General features: G+C 36.3%; 1 protein-coding gene and 1 long non-coding RNA gene across 25 annotated transcripts in view; one reads left to right on the top strand and one right to left on the bottom strand.

Annotated features, from left to right (window-relative positions):
- Nucleotides 1-19365, top strand: part of LOC148736978 (uncharacterized) — a 323637-nt gene that overhangs the window by 33684 nt on the left and 270588 nt on the right. For 3 of the 19 annotated variants that reach the window (XR_015997204.1, XR_015997219.1, XR_015997221.1), the window contains one exon: nt 17422-18096. The exons of 2 other annotated variants lie outside the window; for them this stretch is intronic. This is a non-coding gene — a long non-coding RNA (uncharacterized LOC148736978). Of the gene's footprint in view, nt 1-13379; nt 13669-15803; nt 15883-17421; nt 18097-18187; nt 18320-19365 lie in introns of those variants that run through there. 14 more of the 19 variants (XR_015997215.1, XR_015997198.1, XR_015997216.1 and 11 more) reach the window with 13 other exon arrangements.
- LOC148736990 (uncharacterized) lies at nt 7438-13306 on the bottom strand. 6 transcript variants are annotated; one of them, XM_088750714.1, is made up of 9 exons: nt 13027-13305; nt 11694-11784; nt 10771-10873; nt 10567-10668; nt 10357-10438; nt 9945-10033; nt 9380-9500; nt 8480-8793; nt 7438-8355 (listed from the first exon to the last, which is right to left on the bottom strand). In XM_088750714.1, the coding sequence occupies exons 1-7, from the start codon at nt 13274-13276 to the stop codon at nt 9489-9491; spliced, it is 729 nt and encodes a 242-aa protein (XP_088606840.1). In that variant the 5' UTR covers nt 13277-13305; the 3' UTR covers nt 7438-8355; nt 8480-8793; nt 9380-9488. The 6 variants fall into 6 exon arrangements, with proteins under 6 accessions (XP_088606840.1, XP_088606841.1, XP_088606843.1 ...); XM_088750715.1 differs by having other exon boundaries at nt 7438-8793; nt 9945-10239; nt 13027-13306; XM_088750717.1 differs by having other exon boundaries at nt 7438-8793; nt 9945-10239; nt 10538-10668.

Genomic DNA, 19365 nt, shown 5'->3' with positions numbered 1-19365 from the left:
GTTCCCTACCAGCGTGTGTTTCGAAAAATACAATAAAAAAGAAAGATCATCGTGCTTGTGCCTGTACACCCCATTTATACCTGTACTGGCTCTAACCACACGCGTCATTTCATCGGCTCACGGTACATCAACAGGACTTTTGCACACTTTTAGTTGTATATTTTTTACCGTCGACGAATTTTTTTTAAACTTCTCCAATTTAAACGGGATAATTTGTACACCAAAATTATGCAGTAAGAAATACAGGTCAACGTGCTCGTCCAAGAGCTGAGGACCATTGTACCTTTTTACCTGGTCATTGATTTAAAAACGATATCGCGTTCTCGAAATGCGCGTACTTTTTCACCCGATTGCGTGATTTCTATGCGCAATACGGGTTGCGCAATGCAATACTGAGGAATCACCTTAAGTTTTAAGGGTAAAAATTGGGGAGATCAAAGTGAAAGCGCTGTTATTCTTTATTTTTTCTTGTTCAGTTATTGTTTAGTTTCTTCAACTCACGTTTAGATCCACAATCGGACTGAGGTACCAACGTAATATCTATGACTGATTATTGTAAATGTATTGATAAATAAGCCTCATTATATTTTTTCTTATTCATTTTAAGATACATAAGATTTGAATTACACTGCCTCACCTGTTCCTTGCAACTTCATCATCAAAGGAAGGATAACTGCAAAAGAGAAAATGAGCAAACGCATCGACTATTATATCAAGAATAACGTTTGAATCAATGACAAACTTTATTAGATTTCTAATTAGACTGGTACTGATGCATGGTAGCGCATTTTATTTGCTACGTAATCTTTAGCCTCTGCCAATAACTTTTATTTCCTTCCCTACGGAGCTGACGGAGAAATTGTAAAAACGAGTGTTCTTCGCGAAAAAAAATGTTAACCGGCTATTCGGAACGCATAAACTATTTACCAGGGTATCTAAGAGATAGTAATGCTGCGGTACATTCTGTTGATAGTGACGTAGTTCACGCAGTGATTCACCTAACTGCACGCTTAAGATTTACATTTACCTTTATTCCTCAAAGTAGTGTCAAAATCGTAAAGTGTTTCCAAAACTAAGATCTAAGAGCACCCTTCGTACAAATGATATTCCGTCCGAGCACTTTATTGCGGGTTTAGTTAGTTCATTGACTACATACCCCGATGAAATGGAATTTTGGTATTTTTTTCTATTTTTTCGGGGGAGAGGGGTCGTAATTAATACAGGATACCTAGATGTAGGTTTTGAGAAACGTATCTCTGAAGTTATTTCTGCGGGAGAGAAAGTATATATAAAAAAGACAAAGAAAATAGTGCGCGCAAAGAAACAATCTCATCCGGCTTTGCCAAAATTGCAGATGGGGACATGATATTTTAAAACTTGCCCTTATTATCACATCGCAGAGGACAGTCGTTCTAAGATATCCTAATAAGAGGTAAACTTTATGCGACAGCGAATGGCAGGAGTCGCACAGGCGTATCAACACCACCTAACGGTCGACCGCCTTTTGCTTTACAGCTTACCGGCGTGTCGCCTCACGCAAGGTAGACTTATCTATTGATCAAGTGACTCCTATCATAGTCTAGTTCAACTGTCCTTCATTCAGTAATCAAGATAGTAGACTTACCATACAATACTCGCGATTAGTTAATTTTCATTTTCTTAGGAAAGTCGATTTAAAACCTAATTGATCTTGAGTACATACTGCATATGAAATATAGGGAACGTCCTTACAGTAGTAACGCTATGAAACGCAATAGGTCAATAGGACAATAGGACTTTTCGCTGCCATCAGTCTCAAACACCATAGCTTAAAATGCAGAAAACACCTGTACCTTTGGAGAGCGTTGGAGATCGTTTGTTCAAAGCTGTTTAAGGATCTAAGTTGCCGGCATTCAAACGTTTATTCAAGGTATTTGGTTAACAAAAAGAAAAAAGAAAGAAAGCGAAAGAGGCAATCTCTCTCGTTCATAGAGTCAAGTACAGCCAAAAAACACAGAAAACGTTTTTGACCTAAAATTGTTAAAGCGGTTCTATGCTTCAAAAAGTATTATTTGAAGAATGATAAGCAGAACAGCTTCCATCTGTATCTATCTCTTTCCTTTGATTTTGTTTTCCTTATAGATCAAAACGTATTTTGAAATGATTTTCACAGATATTCCCTATCTCAAGAAATTTCGGTGAAAGATGGCAAAACATCATCTGGCTTAGACTCAGTTCGCAATTATTCCTCAAAATAACCAGGATGGGCGCTGATTCCTTTTGAGCAGCGACGTCGCATCCTGGGAGCAAAGCAGATGCTAGTGCCTTTTAACTTTATTTTATCAATGTATCCTTAATTGTTGCTGAAATTTGAGGACCACTCAGTCATTTTAAAGCGTACTTTATGATAAACGGAAAAAAAGTATGATGTTCTCAGAAACTTGTACTAAAAAAACCAAGAAAGTCAAACCATGGATCGTTCTGTGTAACCACTTTGTTGTTCCGCTTTCCGACCGCATTTTTCCCCTGTTCTTCAGTGTACGACGTTGTCAAATTTTGAACGTTCCCTTGATGTTAGGTGGTTTAAATAGCATAGGAGAGGCATGATTAACAGGAATATTTTGCGCCAGTTGGAATCATTGCCTGTTTTTATCAAGACAAGATCTACAAAAAATAAGTGACTCCAAAGGAAATGAAAATTGTGAATAAGTAAGGTAACTTTTTAAATGCAACTTAGAAGGTTTCACCCCAAAATTTATCGATAAATTAAACGAAGAGGAAACGTTGAACTGAATTGATCTGTACTTTATCTAAATTTATAATTTTGAAGCTAAACGTAGCGAATTCAATGAAAAAAAATATTGAAATCGATGAGCGATGCCATATTTCTGCCATGAGATCGATGGAAAACATGAATACTGCACTCGGGGTAAAATTCATTAAGTTCTAAAGACCTTTGACTTCCGTTTAGAGAAAAATGGTTTACAACTCAAGTCCATGAATAGTCGAGAAAGCAGGAACTTAATCTAAACTGATTGAAAAAAAGATTAGGCCGACATAATTGACTGTCGCTACCGGCATTAACTAATTTTGAAAATTTCTTGTCCAAACTTGCCATCTTTCTATCGCAATCATTGTTTTCTATAGAGCCTGTTTATAGAATGAGCTCGGGTGAACACCCTTCCCTTTTCGTGGAAGATTGTCATAGGTTTTAAACGATGATCTTAATTCGTTTTTGTACGCAGTAGATCTTACAATGTTTGCTTGTCGGCTGACATCTCGTCACAGCAACTTCAGAATGTAGGTAACCAGGCTATTGTGTTCTGAGGAGCCTACATGTTATTTCTGAAAGGTATTCCACCGAACTTCATTTATGACACAATAACCATGAATTATATCGTGAATTTCGATTTCATAACCGCGTAATTTTGTTAAACACCTCTCTTCCTTTTTTTCAATTTCTATATTTATCTTTCTTAGCTATATTCTTTTCAAATATAATAAAGCTAAGAACAGACATTAAAAAATTTGATTAGTCGAGAGAGCCTAATAAAAGCCGCCGATAATATGTTCTTTCCGGTTGGATTTCTCTTGGGGTTACAGGACGTTCCGCTACCGAGATATCTTTATCTAACAGTTCAGTACTTCCTTTACATTTCTGGAACAAAACCACTGGATAAAGTAGAGTTTGTACTTACTCAGCGCACAATGTATTGACAGTGCTGTAAACATTTTACCGGATTGAAGCCCACTTGATAACAACCCAAGCGCAACAGATTTTCTAACGTTTTAAAGGAGATAGTGTGTAGTGGACAAAACAATACTCGATCGCTTCTTACTGAGATAAGTCACAATTATGTTCTTCTCTTTATAAACGGACCAATGAGGCTAGAGGCTATTTGCACCAGATGTGGAGCAATGGTTCGCTTCATTAAGACAAAAAATTCAAGATACTGAAGATAGCTTTATTCGCTCACGTTTTGTAATAGCGCAGATAGTAAAAGGTTGATAGATTACGCGGTTAATGAAAATAGTTCCAAGGAATCATGTTTAAAGGTAGATGTCTTTTGCGATTTAATATTTTTCCTATCGAAAGTTATTGCAAATTTCCCATCTTTTAAATGGAAAAAAAAAAGAGCTCGTTGAAGTTGTTGACGTCTACATCGCATGCAAATAACTTCGTCGGCGTGGGAAAAAGGAAAAATATGAAGGGAGGGGAGGGAGGGGTCGTAGAGGAGTCGGTCAACACGCTGAGTTATAATAAGATTCCAAACTTAATGACATACTGATAATATAACATAACATCGCAAAGCTTCCTCAGTGCTCTACTGTTTCATGATGGATTTTACATATTTCCCATTGAATACGATCAATGATGTGTTACCGCCATTTTGTTTTGTTTTTTTTTTGTTCATTTGTTTTGTTTTGTTTTAAGAATAGATCTTCGCTGCACGCGCCGCAAGCTTCGCTATGAATTAGACAATTACTCGTGAGTTCAAAAATGTTTGCTTCTCGATCGGAGCAAATTTGGATATTTTCTGCAGACAAATATACAGGTGTACGATACAAATAGCAGCATTGTTGTTGTGTTAGTTGTTTTTCACTGATTATGCAACATCTCCGAAGAATTGAATTGAATGGTAGTGAAAACTGTAATTTGTGAATGCAAATGAGCTATTTCGGCTCAGCATCGTACTTATGGATCAATTAAACGATGGAGAACTGCTCAGATGAAGTAATATGTTATAAATATGGATTTTGAGATTTTCTATTGAAAAACTATTCACTGAACATCGCGAATTAACTGAGAAATAGGAGAATTAAAATCGACGAATGATGTCATACTGCTGTTATCGGATCGATGGAAAACATTAGCACTGTACTACTTTTTTTTTCTTTTTCATTCAATCTTTGGGTGGAATTCATTCATTTCCACAGGATACGGGTGTTCTTTTGAAGGAAAACATTTTACAAATAACTAAAATGAAAACTCAAGGAAGCAGAGGCCTGAATTAAAAAGATAACGTAAAAATAAACCTGTCGTGGGATGATCTGTCGCTTATGGCATTCATTGTAAAAATTCCTCGTATAAATTGCGTCCTGGTTTCTATAGAGCAAGATGATGAGGGGAGCTCGAATGAAATTCTCTTTTCCTTTTGTACAAGATTATTTCATTCCACAGGAGAAGCGTCTGACTTATTTCAAAAGGACGAACTTTGTTTTACCGCGAAAGAGGTCAGATATGTATTCTCTGCTGACATCTGTCACAGTATAACTTTAGAAGGTTCGTAATTAATCCAACGCGTTTACGTATTACCTCTGAAAGGTGTTGCATATCACGTCAAAACACAACAATTATGAATTATATCGTCCACTTCAAATTTAAAACTGCATAACTACGTCATCTTGGTTAATATTTTTCAACTCATTTTGTGTCGTAACAAAAATAAAAATTACATATCAAAACAACTTTAAAGATAACTTCCTCTGTTTTCATTCATTTGTTTTTATTGTACATGTTTATTTCTTTATCCTCGTTTTTCCTACGAAACTTAAGAACAGGCGTTTATTATAACAATTTGGTTTATTTTGAAAGGGTCTTATATAAAAGCCGCCAGTTAGGTCTCTTTTTTTTTTTCGGTTTAATTCAACTGGTTTTTACAGGATGTTTCATCACAGAAACATCTATATCTAACCATTCACTACTTTCCTCACATTTCTATCACATAACCAACATATGTAGTATAGATTGTACAGTATATAAGTAGCGCACAGGTACTGGCATGGTTGTAAACATTTAACCGGAATAAAGCCGATTCATTTCCCAATTCATCAAGCTTACGAAATGCAGAAATTGCCTCCAGTAGATGCCGGTACGTTTATGTCTATTCTTGACTTGGTAATAACGCACTTAAGACCGTCTCCCGGTTAGCTCAATCGATAGAGCGCTGGACTGTTGTGCGGGAGGTCGAGGGTTCGAGCCCCGGCCGGACCAACACTCAAGGTCTTAAAATAATTGAGAAGAATATGCCGCCTTTCTATAACATCAAGAAATGGTTAGATAGTCTAGTCTTCTCGGATGGGGACGAATAAATGGAGGTTCCGTCTCCTGTAGGGTTATGGGTAGGAGACGTTAATTCACCACGCATGCACGAGATTACTGTGCGATGGATGTCCTCCCCTGGGCTAGGATGGGTGGGTTTACTGGGCCTGCAGTAATTGATGCAAGCTGTTGCGGTGTCCCTGCTTGTCGGCGAAGCTAATAAACTATAAACTAAACTATATTTTCCACCGTATTTCAAGTCTTTTTTGAAGGAGGTAATATGTAATGCACATAACAATACTCGATCACTTCTTACCAACAAGAGTCACGAATTCTGGCTTTTTTCTTCATAGAGGGACTAATGAGTCTAAAGGATATTTCTATCAGGTGCGGATAGATCACTTCATTTAAAACAAGAAATACTTAGTTTACACTTTGCTATAGCACACAGAATTATAATTAGATCAAATACGTTTTCAATAATTAAAAACTAGTTCCATTATCATGCCGGTTTAAGGCTAGTTCTTTGTGAGTTAGTGTTTTGCTCACCGAAAACTATAGCAAGTATGTCCCATATATTCACATGCGCGAATAGAAATAATTGGCATCAGTCCATCTATAAGCTGACACTTCCCATGATAATTGGACAGGTGCCTTTAACCTCGTGTATCATCAGCTTTGCCGGAGGGACTTCTCTGGCAATGCATCTAAGCAAGTGTAGTTATGCAATTCTACCATAGAATTCCACAAGTTAGGGATTATATTCTCAATTTTTTTTTTAAATGAGTTCTATATGAACCTTTTTAATGGTTTTGACCATCGACATTTAAAGGGTCAGTAAACTGAAGACAAGATAAACATGCGAAAGGGCGAAGGAAGGGGAAGTGTGAATCTTTACGCTCGAGAGCAGCAAGATGCCAAACCTAACATGCAGAACATATAACTTAACAATACGTAACTTGATAACGATTCACGTGATACATGGTCATCATTTAATATATCTATATGCGATTGAAAGGGTTTTTAAAGTCAAGTTGTATGTAAATGCTTTCTCTGAGATCAGAGCCTGAGCACTCTTCACGTGAAGAGAGAAATGGAAGTGAAGTTGAAGATGAAGGACATTGAGGTACGTCAGGTTTTAATTCTGAAAATGTCAACCACCGATCGAACAACTCATAGGGACGATCTGTGACATATTCGACAACTTTTTGCTTTTTTTTAGAAGACAATAATATAGCATTAATAAGAGTGAAAAACCACAACGCGAGTAACCATTACATGCCTTCAGCCGAGAATGCATTGCGCATTATTCGCGGGAAATTCGAAGTGGCTGTTTGAACCTTATTTGGAAAACGATCAAAAATCAGATCGCTTGGTAAGGCAATTGTTTTTCATATGACAATTCCGTTGAGAAGTACATTTGAAACATTTCGATAGTTTATTTCTAAAAAGAGTAAAGGTTTCCTTTAAATTCTCAATTATTTATTCATTTGTTTTTCAACTTTAAGTCTTTCCTATAGCTGCTATTACTACATAACGACAAACTATTTGACAAGAGGTTCTGAGCTTATTCATTACTTAAAGGGTTAAATACTGTACCATTGTTTAAGAAGAGCTTACATTTGGCACTGAAGATTTCAAAAAAACTAACCAAAAAAAAAAAAAAAAAATAGTACTAATGATTTCAAAATCAAAAGACGACTAGAAACAAACACAATGCTGTTTAAAACAACTAAGTCTCAAAATGCATTAGACGAGTGCACAACATATCGAGAGTAGCGTTGAACCGTTTGGAAAAATATCATTCACGTAACAATTAAGCCCTGACCTCTAATTTAAGGGATGAAAACTGGCCTCTGATTAGATATTACAAATAAATCTACAATTTTCTTCGACTAGTTTAGCATAAGTCTAAATATTACTTTATATCAACGATTAAAAATTGGAACTAAGCCTTTCTGCGTTAAATCAATTTTTCAACGATCTCAAGGATAACTGACTTTGAAAAGCTGGCTTGCTTTGGAATAGAATCTTCGTAACTAAAGCCAGTAGTGACTGTCACACTACAAACGAGCTACTCCGACAGCCAACGAACCGAGCAAAACGAACTGACTTTAACGTCAGATTAAAACTGACGATCGCATTAAACATTTGACAGCTAGTGGCAGCCTGCTTGAAATACTATTTCAGTTCAAATTTAAGGCAAGACTACAACTCAACTGCCCCCTCATCGCCAAAAACACTTGGATTGAATTGTAAGCCCTTCGTAGTGGAGTTTCCATCTATGTAGATGGAAAAACAATGTTCAGCTTTCTTTTCAATCGCTCTTGAATCTGTTAATGACAATCGAAAACAATGTCAATTGTGTAGTTAGTACTGATATATTCAATGCAGTAAATTTAATGTATCTAACTTTCTTTATCCGAAAAACCCATATCTGTTAAAAGCTCATCTCACCTGGCTGTTTCGCACACAGTGTAGAGCAAAAATCAGGAGCCCCTGAGACAGAAAAATGCTCTAAAAATCACTAAGGGTTTTTTTTTTTTTTTTTTTTTTTTTTTTACTGTGTGAAGAGTTGAGAGCGATTTAGAATTTCTTTGATAATTTAATTTAAATTATACTGCATTTACACACGCAAAAAATTTTAGTATAACCAGGTTAGGCTAAAAAGAAATTAGCGATTGAGAATTGAAAAACTGAGTTTTTTATAGTTTTCGTCGTCATTCCAATATGCTAATCTGGACGTTGACAAACATTACGTCAAGCCACCTCTATGAAAAGGAAAACAAAACAAAAAATCAAAACAAGTTTAATTTAATAATTTAAGAGCCACTGACTGTAAATATCGAGAAACTGCCGAGAGTTGCAGAATTTTGTAGTTCATTTTATTATTCCTACAGTACTCTTTAGATAAACCTTTCTCCAAAAATTATATTAAAAAGTTCTATCGCGCTTTGTTTTCTTGGCAATATCGAAAAGTTCAAAATACGCATAGCTGACTGTTGTTCTCTCCGCATCCTATAAAGCGATGGAAAATTATGCATTCTCGGCAACCTAGTGCAGTTTCTCGATAATAAGGGTCAGTTGCCCCCAAGCTTTGGGGTATATGTAGTAGTAGTATCAAAACGTTGATCAGTTACAATAGATGACATAAAAACTGGATGGAGATTCTTTACCATAAATGATAATACAGATTAATTACAAATTTCTCCCTTCTCCTCATGTTATGTATCCTTTTTAGGACCAATTCGATCCCGCAATAATTAAAATGTACAACCATGAAAGCTGAGGGATTTGTACACCAGTACTTTCTAGTGTGATGAATTAAATTTCATAAATCACAAAATTAACGCTAACCTGCGTAGAGTTGAGGATGGTAAAAATGTAGGTGAAAACTTTGTGTAATGGTGACAGAAAACCAAACAGCCACGTGACACCCAGCAGGGGAATCATCACCACGCCCGCTTTAACGCCAAGTCTAAAAGATGAGAACAATTGCAACATGGCATGGGAGTTAGCCTTTCCTTAATTTTGTTCGCATTAATTTATCAAATTTAGATAACCCACAGATTCCGTATAAAAAGGAAGTAGGCGAGTATCATAGACCAAGGTGATACCAAGATATTGGGCCGACCGTGGGGGAAACAGTGAATTTTGTTTCTCCGCGAACCTCAATGATCCGCAAGGAGAAGCCGAGGAACTAAATTGGAAAACTCGTTTAAATTTGGAAAAACGAGAACACAATTTTAAAAATTACATTGCTTGGAGGAATGCATGTATATTTATTTGCATGTTTCACTTAAACATATATTTATCAAACTTCCATTAGCTTTTTTTGTTCTTGCTGTTGTTGTTATGCCCTGTTTTTTTGTTGATTTGGTGGTTTTTTTTTTTTTTGCGTGTGTGATATTTCAAAACATACCTTATTTGCTTGCCGTAGTTGTCTTCCGCCAATGGTTCTACAAGCGTAGTAATCTCCCTTATAACTCGTACAAGTATCAAAATGTTGAGCTGAAAAAAAAATTAAAAAAATTAAACTTTATATTGGAAAATGGACGTCGGATCAAAATAAACACGAAAGTCAATTGTTCACGAATGTGTGACAAAGAAAAAGTTCCAATATACGAATCATCATATGATATGAGTTATAAACTTACGGTTTCGATATTAATGTCAAAAAAATCCAGATCAGCTTATTAGTCGAAGACAACCAGCAACTGGAGCAAAGGAAAGGCAAAAAAGTAATGAAAGAAAATTAATATAATTCCAGCCGATGAAACGGTATCTCTTTCAAACCATCTACAATCCCTGGCAGAAGCTAATGATTTTCTTACTATTTCTCACTGGTGTAGCTTTGGAGTCCATCTTTTCCAGAAACGATGCCCAGTGAAATGGCCACCAAGACGATAGGAAGGCCTTCAAATAGAGAGAAAGAAGAATGTAATGTATGTTGGGGAATCATATACCAAATAAGGCGGAAAATATTCATAAATACCCCATGACATGACGTGATACCTGTGCGTCTTGGTTTTGATATTGTACACCTTTAAAACAAACAGGTGGAGATAAATTCCCTCGACCAGCATCCAACAGAAAGCGGCCATCAGGAAATACTGCAAAAGAGCTGCTGCTGTGATACAGGCAGCCTGCAAAAAAGAAAGAAAGAACACAGGAGTATATTACCCGGCTGTGAAAATAATAATAATAAAAAAAAATTTCGTTTGTGAATGTGGGAACATGCAGCTCACCATGTTTTCGGTGGCGTTTATCCCAACAAAAAAGATAATCTGTCCAGCTCCAAGGGACACAGAAAGACTTAAACGTACTTGTGACAGAGGTTGACGAACATCTCTGACGAAGAAACGAAAATAAAGAAAAAACAAACAAAGAGGAACGCACGACAAATCATATGATTATAATCAGAAGCAAAATTAAAGTCAAAGGAAAAAAAACCAACATGCAATAAACACAAAATATGCTGATAAATGCATAAGATATTTGACATTCCCAGTATATTTGGTTGCAAAGAAGTTGGAAGGAACGCTCTAAATAAAGACTTACTATTTCATAGTTACGTTTTATTTTTTAAATGTCCTTTATGAATCAAAGGAACTGAAAGAAGATGAGCCCCATTGTCACTGATAATATCTGGTACTTGTCCCTTATCAAATATTTCATAGATTGGCTACCCAAGCAGGAAGATGGACCCATCTTGCCCACTCTGGATTATCCACTCAAATCCCTTGTTCCATTTTGCGTCCATAAGAACGCAAGAAAAGAAGTCGGCCAATATCCAGCCATCTTGACCTCACGATTGGTCAGTAACGAACATATATTTTACGGACTTAAGTCACTTATTATCCAATCCAATAAACACCAAGTTTTTTTCAAATTGTTGTTGCCAAGAGAGATTTGTACAATAATTTTTTTTTTTTTTTAACGCCCGGTTTAACGCCAAGTCAAAAAGATGAGAACAATTTTAACACAGCATGAGAGTTAGCCTTTTCTTTATCTTCTTCACATTAATTTATCAATATCTTTATAATAAGGAAGTAAGTGATTACCATAGACCAGGGTGATACCAAGCAATTAAGGCTGACCCTGAGTTTTTTTTTTTCGGTGATTTGCTGTTCTTGTTGTTTCTATTTGTGTGTGATATTTCAAAACATACCTTATTTGCTTCCCGTAGTTGTCTTCAGCTAATGGTTCTGGGGCGTGATACCTCCTCCGGGGAATAAAATGAAACCAATGCGATCTAAATGCTGTTTTAGAGATTTTAGAGAGCATCACAAGATTAAATTTACCTCAGAGTTAGAACTTTTTCATTGGACACCTGTGATCAATGCTCCAGATGTTGAAGTAGCAACTTGCATATTAAACAGGGAACTGCAAAATCTTAGGGATAAGTGTTTCCCGGCGAGGAGAGTTATGATGTCTTCATGTGACCCCTACTGGATTACTCCACTAATTAAATATCTTCTAATGAAAAAGACATGAAAAATCCCAGGAAAAACCTGTAAAAATTTTAATATTCATGACCCATGAAATGTTGTGTAAGGTGACCTAGAAGCCATGAAATACCCATGAAAATTGCATTTCATGGCCTTTCCAGAGGTACTGAAAAACCAATGAATTTCATGTCAAAAGAAATCATGGTGTCAAAATTCACTAGGTTTTAATGGGTTGTAGCAAATCATGACCCATGAATATCCTGTGAATATGTAAAAAATTCATTGACCATGAAAATTTTCCCTGAACTTTCATGGCCTCTCCATGGCATTTTCATGGCACATGAAAGTTAATTGCCAGTTAGTTTTCATGGGGTTCTTGGGAATATGCAAGCACCAGGACAATTCCTTGGAAACCCCATGAATTTGGAATGAAAAAGTGGAGCAACTACAGAATACTCGTCCACCTCATTTATATGTGTCGGGAGGCTTTGAAGAATGAGGAATAACACAATAGACACTATTCTTATTTAATGACATGTGGCCGGGTATTCTGAAGTTTAGCCAAAAAAGTCTCCACTTTACTTGCACCAAAGATAATACAACAGTGTATAATTAGCTGTATGCTTGCAATACAATAACACTCTTGTGTGCTAAAATTCAAATGTAAGCTGTCAAGCAGCAATTTCATGTTATACTGTTTGTTTTTGTTGATTCTGCAAATAGAAATTCAAAGATTTCTACTCAATTTTGACTTAACACTGTTGGTAGTGAAGGGCTTAGTTACAGTTGAATAGTTCATTTTTTAATTAAAATCTTGTTGTAACTGTAACAATAAATTGTAATGAAGTTATCCTAAACGGCAGACTAAGGAGCTGTTTGTCTTTTTTTGCTGGGCTGGCAGCTTGTCAAACGTGACTAAAATAATCCTGAAATCTTCAGCTTACTGATAGATTTACTTCATTGTAAAGTGCAAGCTTAAGAAATTGTGGCATGCAAGTGACCGATTCGATTCTCAGTTTTGATCACGTACAGTATATTGCAATTTGCACTCACCACAAACTTTCAAAATGGTAGCTTTATAAACGGCCGCTCGACCCTTGTACCGGCCAGTCGATATGTGAACTGTTGTCCCTTCTTTTAACTCCACGGTACCAACGACTTGCTTTTCATTTATACCACTCACGCTGTTCTCGTTTTCCCATTGCACAACGGTAAAACCCATCTTTGGAGATGTTCTATTAAGCAAAACAGTCGAGAAAGAAAATAGCTTAACGCACGAGCGATTAACTGATGAAGAGCACATTCAAAGATCAGCGCCAAATGGAATTTTCTTTGCTTCCGATCACGTGTAAGATCACGTGGATATTTTGGGAATTGTCATTGGCTAATAAAGAGAGTCCGCTGATTGCTAATAAAGGCCCCTATTGCCCTCTCAACTTTTATCGTTCGAAACGACCTTCGATCGAAACAACCTTCGATCGAACTGAGTGGCATTCTTCTGAACGGTTCGCAGCTTGTGGACGATGGATTATCCTTGGATCCATCTTTTGAAGATGATATAAATAATGATGTGAACTCACTCTATGCAAAAATAATCGAGAGAATCGAACGTACAACAAATGAACGATCTCTGGCCAAAAGTTGTCGAGGAAACAAAGACTTGAAACCCTGACTCGAGTTGTGTTTGCGGCAAAGGTGAGAAATAACACAAGCCAATCGCATATTAAGATTTACTAAAATGATAAACATATATACATGTATGTATATCTCTTGGTACATTTTGTATAGCATACTTTTATCAAAACAAAGTTTTAAGCCTCTCAAATTACTCCTTGTCTTAAAACCTTTACATTCAAGGTATTAAGAATTTCTTGGAATTATTTGATTGCCATTCATGGGGCATGAAATTCGTTCTAGTGACTTTTAGGGGAAATTAATGGGTCATAAAAGTAGGCTTTTAAAGAAATTCATGGGTCATGGAATTCATTCTGGCGACTTTCAGGGGAAATTAATGGGTCATGAAAGTAGACTTGCCTCTAATTCGTGGAAAATTCAGGGCTTAAAATAACCCCATGAATCTTCATTTTGCAGTATTCATGGGCCATGAAATGATCTTCATGGGTTTTTTTACTAGAAATTTATGGAATTTTTGTAAAACTACAGTTCATGATGACTGTAAGATGTTAGAAGTGTGCTTTCTGTACAGTAAAATAACAGATTGGCTTATGTCACTAATATGATTAACAAGGAGAAACTTAATTGCATTAATGGCTGGAAAATATTCCTATTCTTTGATTTCTATATTGTTTTTAGCACATAGTGCTAAACTAGAGAATCTGTCTGAAGCATGATCTTGCCTTAACAGTGTAAATGGTTGTAAATTCTCTGTTATGTGATTATTCAATGTTTAAATGGTTGTACCATCAATGTTTATTGCTGCTACTCCAGTAGGTGCCGTTAGTAAGACTGTTGGTTTCTCAGGATTTATTGAAGCATAATTATTTATTACATTTTTGCAACAGTGTGGTATATTGTTTTAATCAAATGACTTTTTCCAGAACCACCACCTCCAGTTATAAACAGATAAATTGGTTCAACATTTTGTGACTTCAGACTGTTGAGGTTTTTCAGTTTATTTCTAGTCCACGAAAGTGCCCTGTTGTAAGCTTTGCGTTGCATGTTATTTAATGATCTAACTGATTGACGCAATTTGTCATCAGATATTTCTGTTGGCTGATTATACAGTGTTATTGCTGATGGACCACATTTTTCAGTAGTTCGAAAATTTGCAGCAAGCTGTGAGGGTACTTGTTCATTAAATACCTCATCTGCTGATGATTCATCTTGGAATTCTAGTTGTGGTTGATCAGCATTTTCTTGATCATTTATAGGGTCATATGAATGCGTGAGAGTGCCATGGTTGTTTTGTAGCCATTCTAGTGCTTCTGTTACTACTTCTAAGTCAGGTTCAAAGATTGCTCTGTTATGTTCTACAGTGTCTTGTACTCCTAGTTCATTGAATTTTGACACATAAAATTATTTGTGATCACTTTCAAGGAGATTAGATTCATCCCTCCATGGGTAATATAGCATTAAGTAGATGATGGAAAAACAGTTCAGGTTGTTTTCTTTTATTTGGTCTATGATATCTGAAAACAGCTTTGACTTTTGTACATTTCATAGTTTCATTAGTATTCATCAATGATATCTTTTTAGGCAAATATGGTGAATCACTAAAACTGCTATTACTATGTTGTATTTCAAAAATGTGATCTGTAAGCACTTCTGGTTGTGCATCAGTAGTTTCACTGTTTTCTATTCTATAGTCCTTGTAGTAATAAGCTGCAAATTGTGTGAGAGAAAGGTTATCTACAGCAGGAATAGAGGCTGGTCTAATACAGTAGCATTCAATGATGTTGGATTTGAATATCTCTGTACTGTCATCATCCAGGTCATTAAGTTCTTGTTTTGTCTGTTAAGTCAGTCTCAACAAATAATGTTGCAGGGAAAATTTTCCTTAGCCGGAGTTCAGGCATACAGGTCTTTTGAAATGATAACTCATAATTAGAGCCTGGTGAAACAGCTAGTGCTTCAAGTAATACTGTTCTTCCGTAATACCAACAGAGTTGAAAATATCATGCTGAGTTAGTGAAGAATCATAGCTAGATTTACTTGGATTTAGGACCTCATCTATTTTCTGTTTTACCAAGGAAAGGACTTCTTTTTGTTTCTCCAAAATCATTGCATAGTGGTTCTGCAACAAGAGTAGAATTTGTAAAAAAAATTGACCAAAGTTAAATCTGCATTGAATGTTCTTGTATTTCCTACAGGTTTTTTAGAATGGCTGTGCCTCTGGTACTTTTTTGCTATTAAGTCATGCAGTTCAGCATCTTCCTCCTTAGTTGGCAAGTAAGCCTGTACATGTTTATCTATGTAGTCTATATATGCTTATTTATTGTCATGGGTTAGCTTGGAGCAGTCATCACACCATATAAGAGCATGTAAATTGGGACTTCCTCGCATCTGAAATTCAATACAAAGAGCATAGTACACCAGTTTAGCATTAGTGAGCAACACTTCAGTGAAAAATGTTTCAACTCTGTACTGGAAGTGTTTAGCAACTACAACAGGATTAAGATTGAGCATTTCTCTTGACACTTCTCACTGTAAGACAGTGAATCAACTTGTTCATCCGTTAGATTTGACTTGTATTCTTGCTAATACTTGAAAAAGCTCAGGCCATCTTAAATCAGCTCAAGACAATGTCATAAACCTTGTTGCAATGCCAAGTTGTTTAACCGTTGCAATTACCTCATACATGAATTTGTGCCAGTATGGTGGTGTTCCTGGCATTTGCCTCAGAAATAAAATGCTTGATCTTGGACAATAAGGTTCACTTAAATCTCTGAGGATTGTCACTTAATTGAGAAGCAGTGACAGATTGCCCATGAACCTTCTTTAGGGCAATATTTATACTATCTGATACTCTCTTTTGTTGAATTATGAATTGTGCAAAAAAGAGGTCTTCAGGGTTTGTGGCAAACCTTCCACTGCAATGTAAAAGTCTAGCATTAAAATATTTCACTGGTGAAATTGTAACTTGTCGTTCTGCTGTGTGCCCATACCTGCCTTTAGGAAACAATACTGGAAATGCTAGTTCTTCATCAAATATAGGGGAGCAATAGCCTGGAACAGCCTTTCCAGCAAAGAATCAGCAGCAAATAACTTAAACCAATTTAAGCGTCTGCTCTCAAAGTTTGACATTAGGAAAATAAATTTCGATCCAATTGCCGCTTTAATCAAGTGTAAAGACATCAACTATATTTTATTTTTAGGATTTTAAATTTTGCAGTCTCAGCACATAGTATATTATTTAAACATGATTCTAGGTTGATGAATCATTAATTTTTTAACATTTGGTTTTTTATTCCTAAACACAACCCCACCAGCTCTGCTGAATACCCCATCATGTTTAAATAAAGTGTTCAGTTCAGTTCAGTTCACATTGTCTATCAAGCATAAATGAGACAGGATGTTTGTTTTCTCCTCGTGCTATACTGTAGACTTCATTTCCTGTTGACTGCTCACTATCTGTAATAACTGGATAGTTTGGTATAATTGACTCTAAGCATGTGTCACATACTGCGACTCTGTATTCATTTAAGGGGTCATCATTGTCTTCTTCGTTACTATTGAATTTATCATTTTCTTGTGCCTTATACTCTAATGCAGGATCACTATCTGTTGTTACACTGTTTGAAGTAGCTTGTTGATTTGTATCATTATCATCTGCATTATTTTGTAAAGCTGTAATGTTGCTATCAATATTGTTAATTACAATTACTATATCTTTGTACAGTGGATTATGTACTTTGAGCCAGTGAAGACCTTGCTGTATTGTACTGCTTGAAAATAAACATGTCCTCTAAATTGTAACTTTCTTTTTAGCTTTATGATTATTATACCAGATCTGTCTGGTGGACGAGGGAGGTGATTACGTGTCTGATCACATTCTACAGGTACATTGCATATTGCACCTTTAATTTTTCTCTATTGTCCTTTAGGAATGACCACAATCTTCTCAAATACTATGTGTTCAGCTATTAGTATTTCTTGTAGTTTTTCTAGTGAGAATAGTTCTGTGGGTATTTCATCCACATACATATTGTTCACTACAGCCTGACATGGTAATTTTCCTTTTATAACCTTTGAATGACATGTGTTGCGTATATACTGTTTTCCATCAAATGACTGTCGAATATTGAAATATATTTTGCAAGAGTACTTCTTGTTTATGCATGTTATCACTGATTTCCTATAACCGAAGTATTCGATTACAGGCAGTACATATAAAATAAGGGCCTTATCTTAAACTGGTTAATACACAATTCAACTGATCTGGCTTTCATTAATTTCTCATTGTGTTGCAGGGAAAGTAATTATGTGTTCTTTGTAACATCCAGAGTTGAATATTTTCTTTTAATTTCTTCTAGACACCTTTTTTTGGCAACAGGTTCCATGCTGTCATACATGTGTTTTTGCCTGTGTTTTCTCGTGATGCATTTCCTTTCAATTTCAGTAATTTTATATGAACGGCTAATAAATTGTATATCATATTCCAAAGTCTGACATTCTTGTTTATTTTGAATGATATTATTAATTTCCTCTACTAGATTATTCACACCACGAATGTGTTTTGTCTGTTTCATTGCAGGTGAATGACTGTCTTCATATGTTAGAAGAGAAAACAATTGCTTTGCTGTTGTATTTTGTTGATAAATACAAGCTATACTGTAACTTGAAATCCACATTAAAAAGCCTGTTTTCCCAGTGTGGTTTCTTAAAATCAAGGTCTCTAAAGATATCCTGCTTTCAATTAAATTAAATTTCAATTAATTCCTTGATTTACGCAAGGAACGCCTGGGACCATGACGCCCTTTTGGCGACTAAAACGATTTCAGACTCGGAAGCCCGAGTAACTAGGCTATTATGTTCTAATACCCTACACGTTATTTCTGAAAAGGTGTTGCCCCAAGCGTTATTTATGACACAACAATCATGAATTATATCGTGCATTCCTATTTCATAACCGCGTAATTTTGTCATTGTGGTTAACTGTTTCCAAATCATTTTGAGTCTTAACAAAACTAAAAACTACATTCAGAAACAAGTTGAAACATATAATTATCCTCCTCTGTTTTTACTCATTTACTTACTTTTATGTGGGTGTGGACAAAACGTGGGGTAGGCTCTCGTGTAGGCCATAGCCTACCCTGGGGCGTACCCTATGGCCTACCGGTGGTCAGATTTCTAAAAACAAAAATAAAATCAGTAAGAGTCGAACGAATACGCTGGCGTACAATTTTGTCTCTAAAAAGGGTATACTAAGAGGTCGCTAACACGATTTTCAATGTTCAAGGGAACGAAACAATGCAATTATTACAGCACTCACCCAAGCACTCAACCATAACGGTAGGTTAAGGGGGGAGGGGCCAATAGTGCGTGGTCGCAGAGGATATGCAAAAATGGCGGCTTCACGGTACAGGCTGTTAGTTGGTAACATAGAGTGAAGTGCTAGTGTAAAAATGTGTGGAGGCGCGGTGGCCTCATGGTTAGTGCGCTTGACTCCGGATCGAGTGGTCCGGGTTCGTGCCCCGGCCGGGACATTGTGTTGTGTTCCTAGCAAGACACTTTACTCTGACAGTGCCTCTCTCCACCCAGGTGTATAAATGGGTACCGGCAATCTAATGCTGGGGGTAACCCTGCGATGGACTAGCATCCCATCCAGGGGGGAGTAGAAATACTCCTAGTCGCTTCATGCCACAGAAACCGGAGTTAAGCACCGGCCTAATGGGCCACTAGGCTCGTAAACAGACTTTACCTACAAGTGTA

The sequence above is a fragment of the Stylophora pistillata genome, chromosome 2, assembly GCF_964205215.1.
Source record: "Stylophora pistillata chromosome 2, jaStyPist1.2, whole genome shotgun sequence".
NCBI classification, from domain to species: domain Eukaryota; kingdom Metazoa; phylum Cnidaria; class Anthozoa; order Scleractinia; family Pocilloporidae; genus Stylophora; species Stylophora pistillata.
Note: the sequence above shows the minus strand (reverse complement) of the source record. Positions and strands in the feature narration are given on the sequence as shown.

Excerpts from the sequence above, each read along its gene's own strand:
- LOC148736990 (XM_088750714.1), bottom strand. The coding sequence starts at position 13,276 with ATGTGCTCTTCATCAGTTAATCGCTCGTGCGTTAAGCTATTTTCTTTC. Across the intron at positions 11,785-13,026 it reads TACCATTTTGAAAGTTTGTG|CATTTAGATCGCATTGGTTT; the intron begins GTGAGTGCAAAT and ends TCTCTAAAACAG. Across the intron at positions 10,034-10,356 it reads AGCTACACCAGTGAGAAATA|CTCAACATTTTGATACTTGT; the intron begins GTAAGAAAATCA and ends TTTTTTTTTCAG.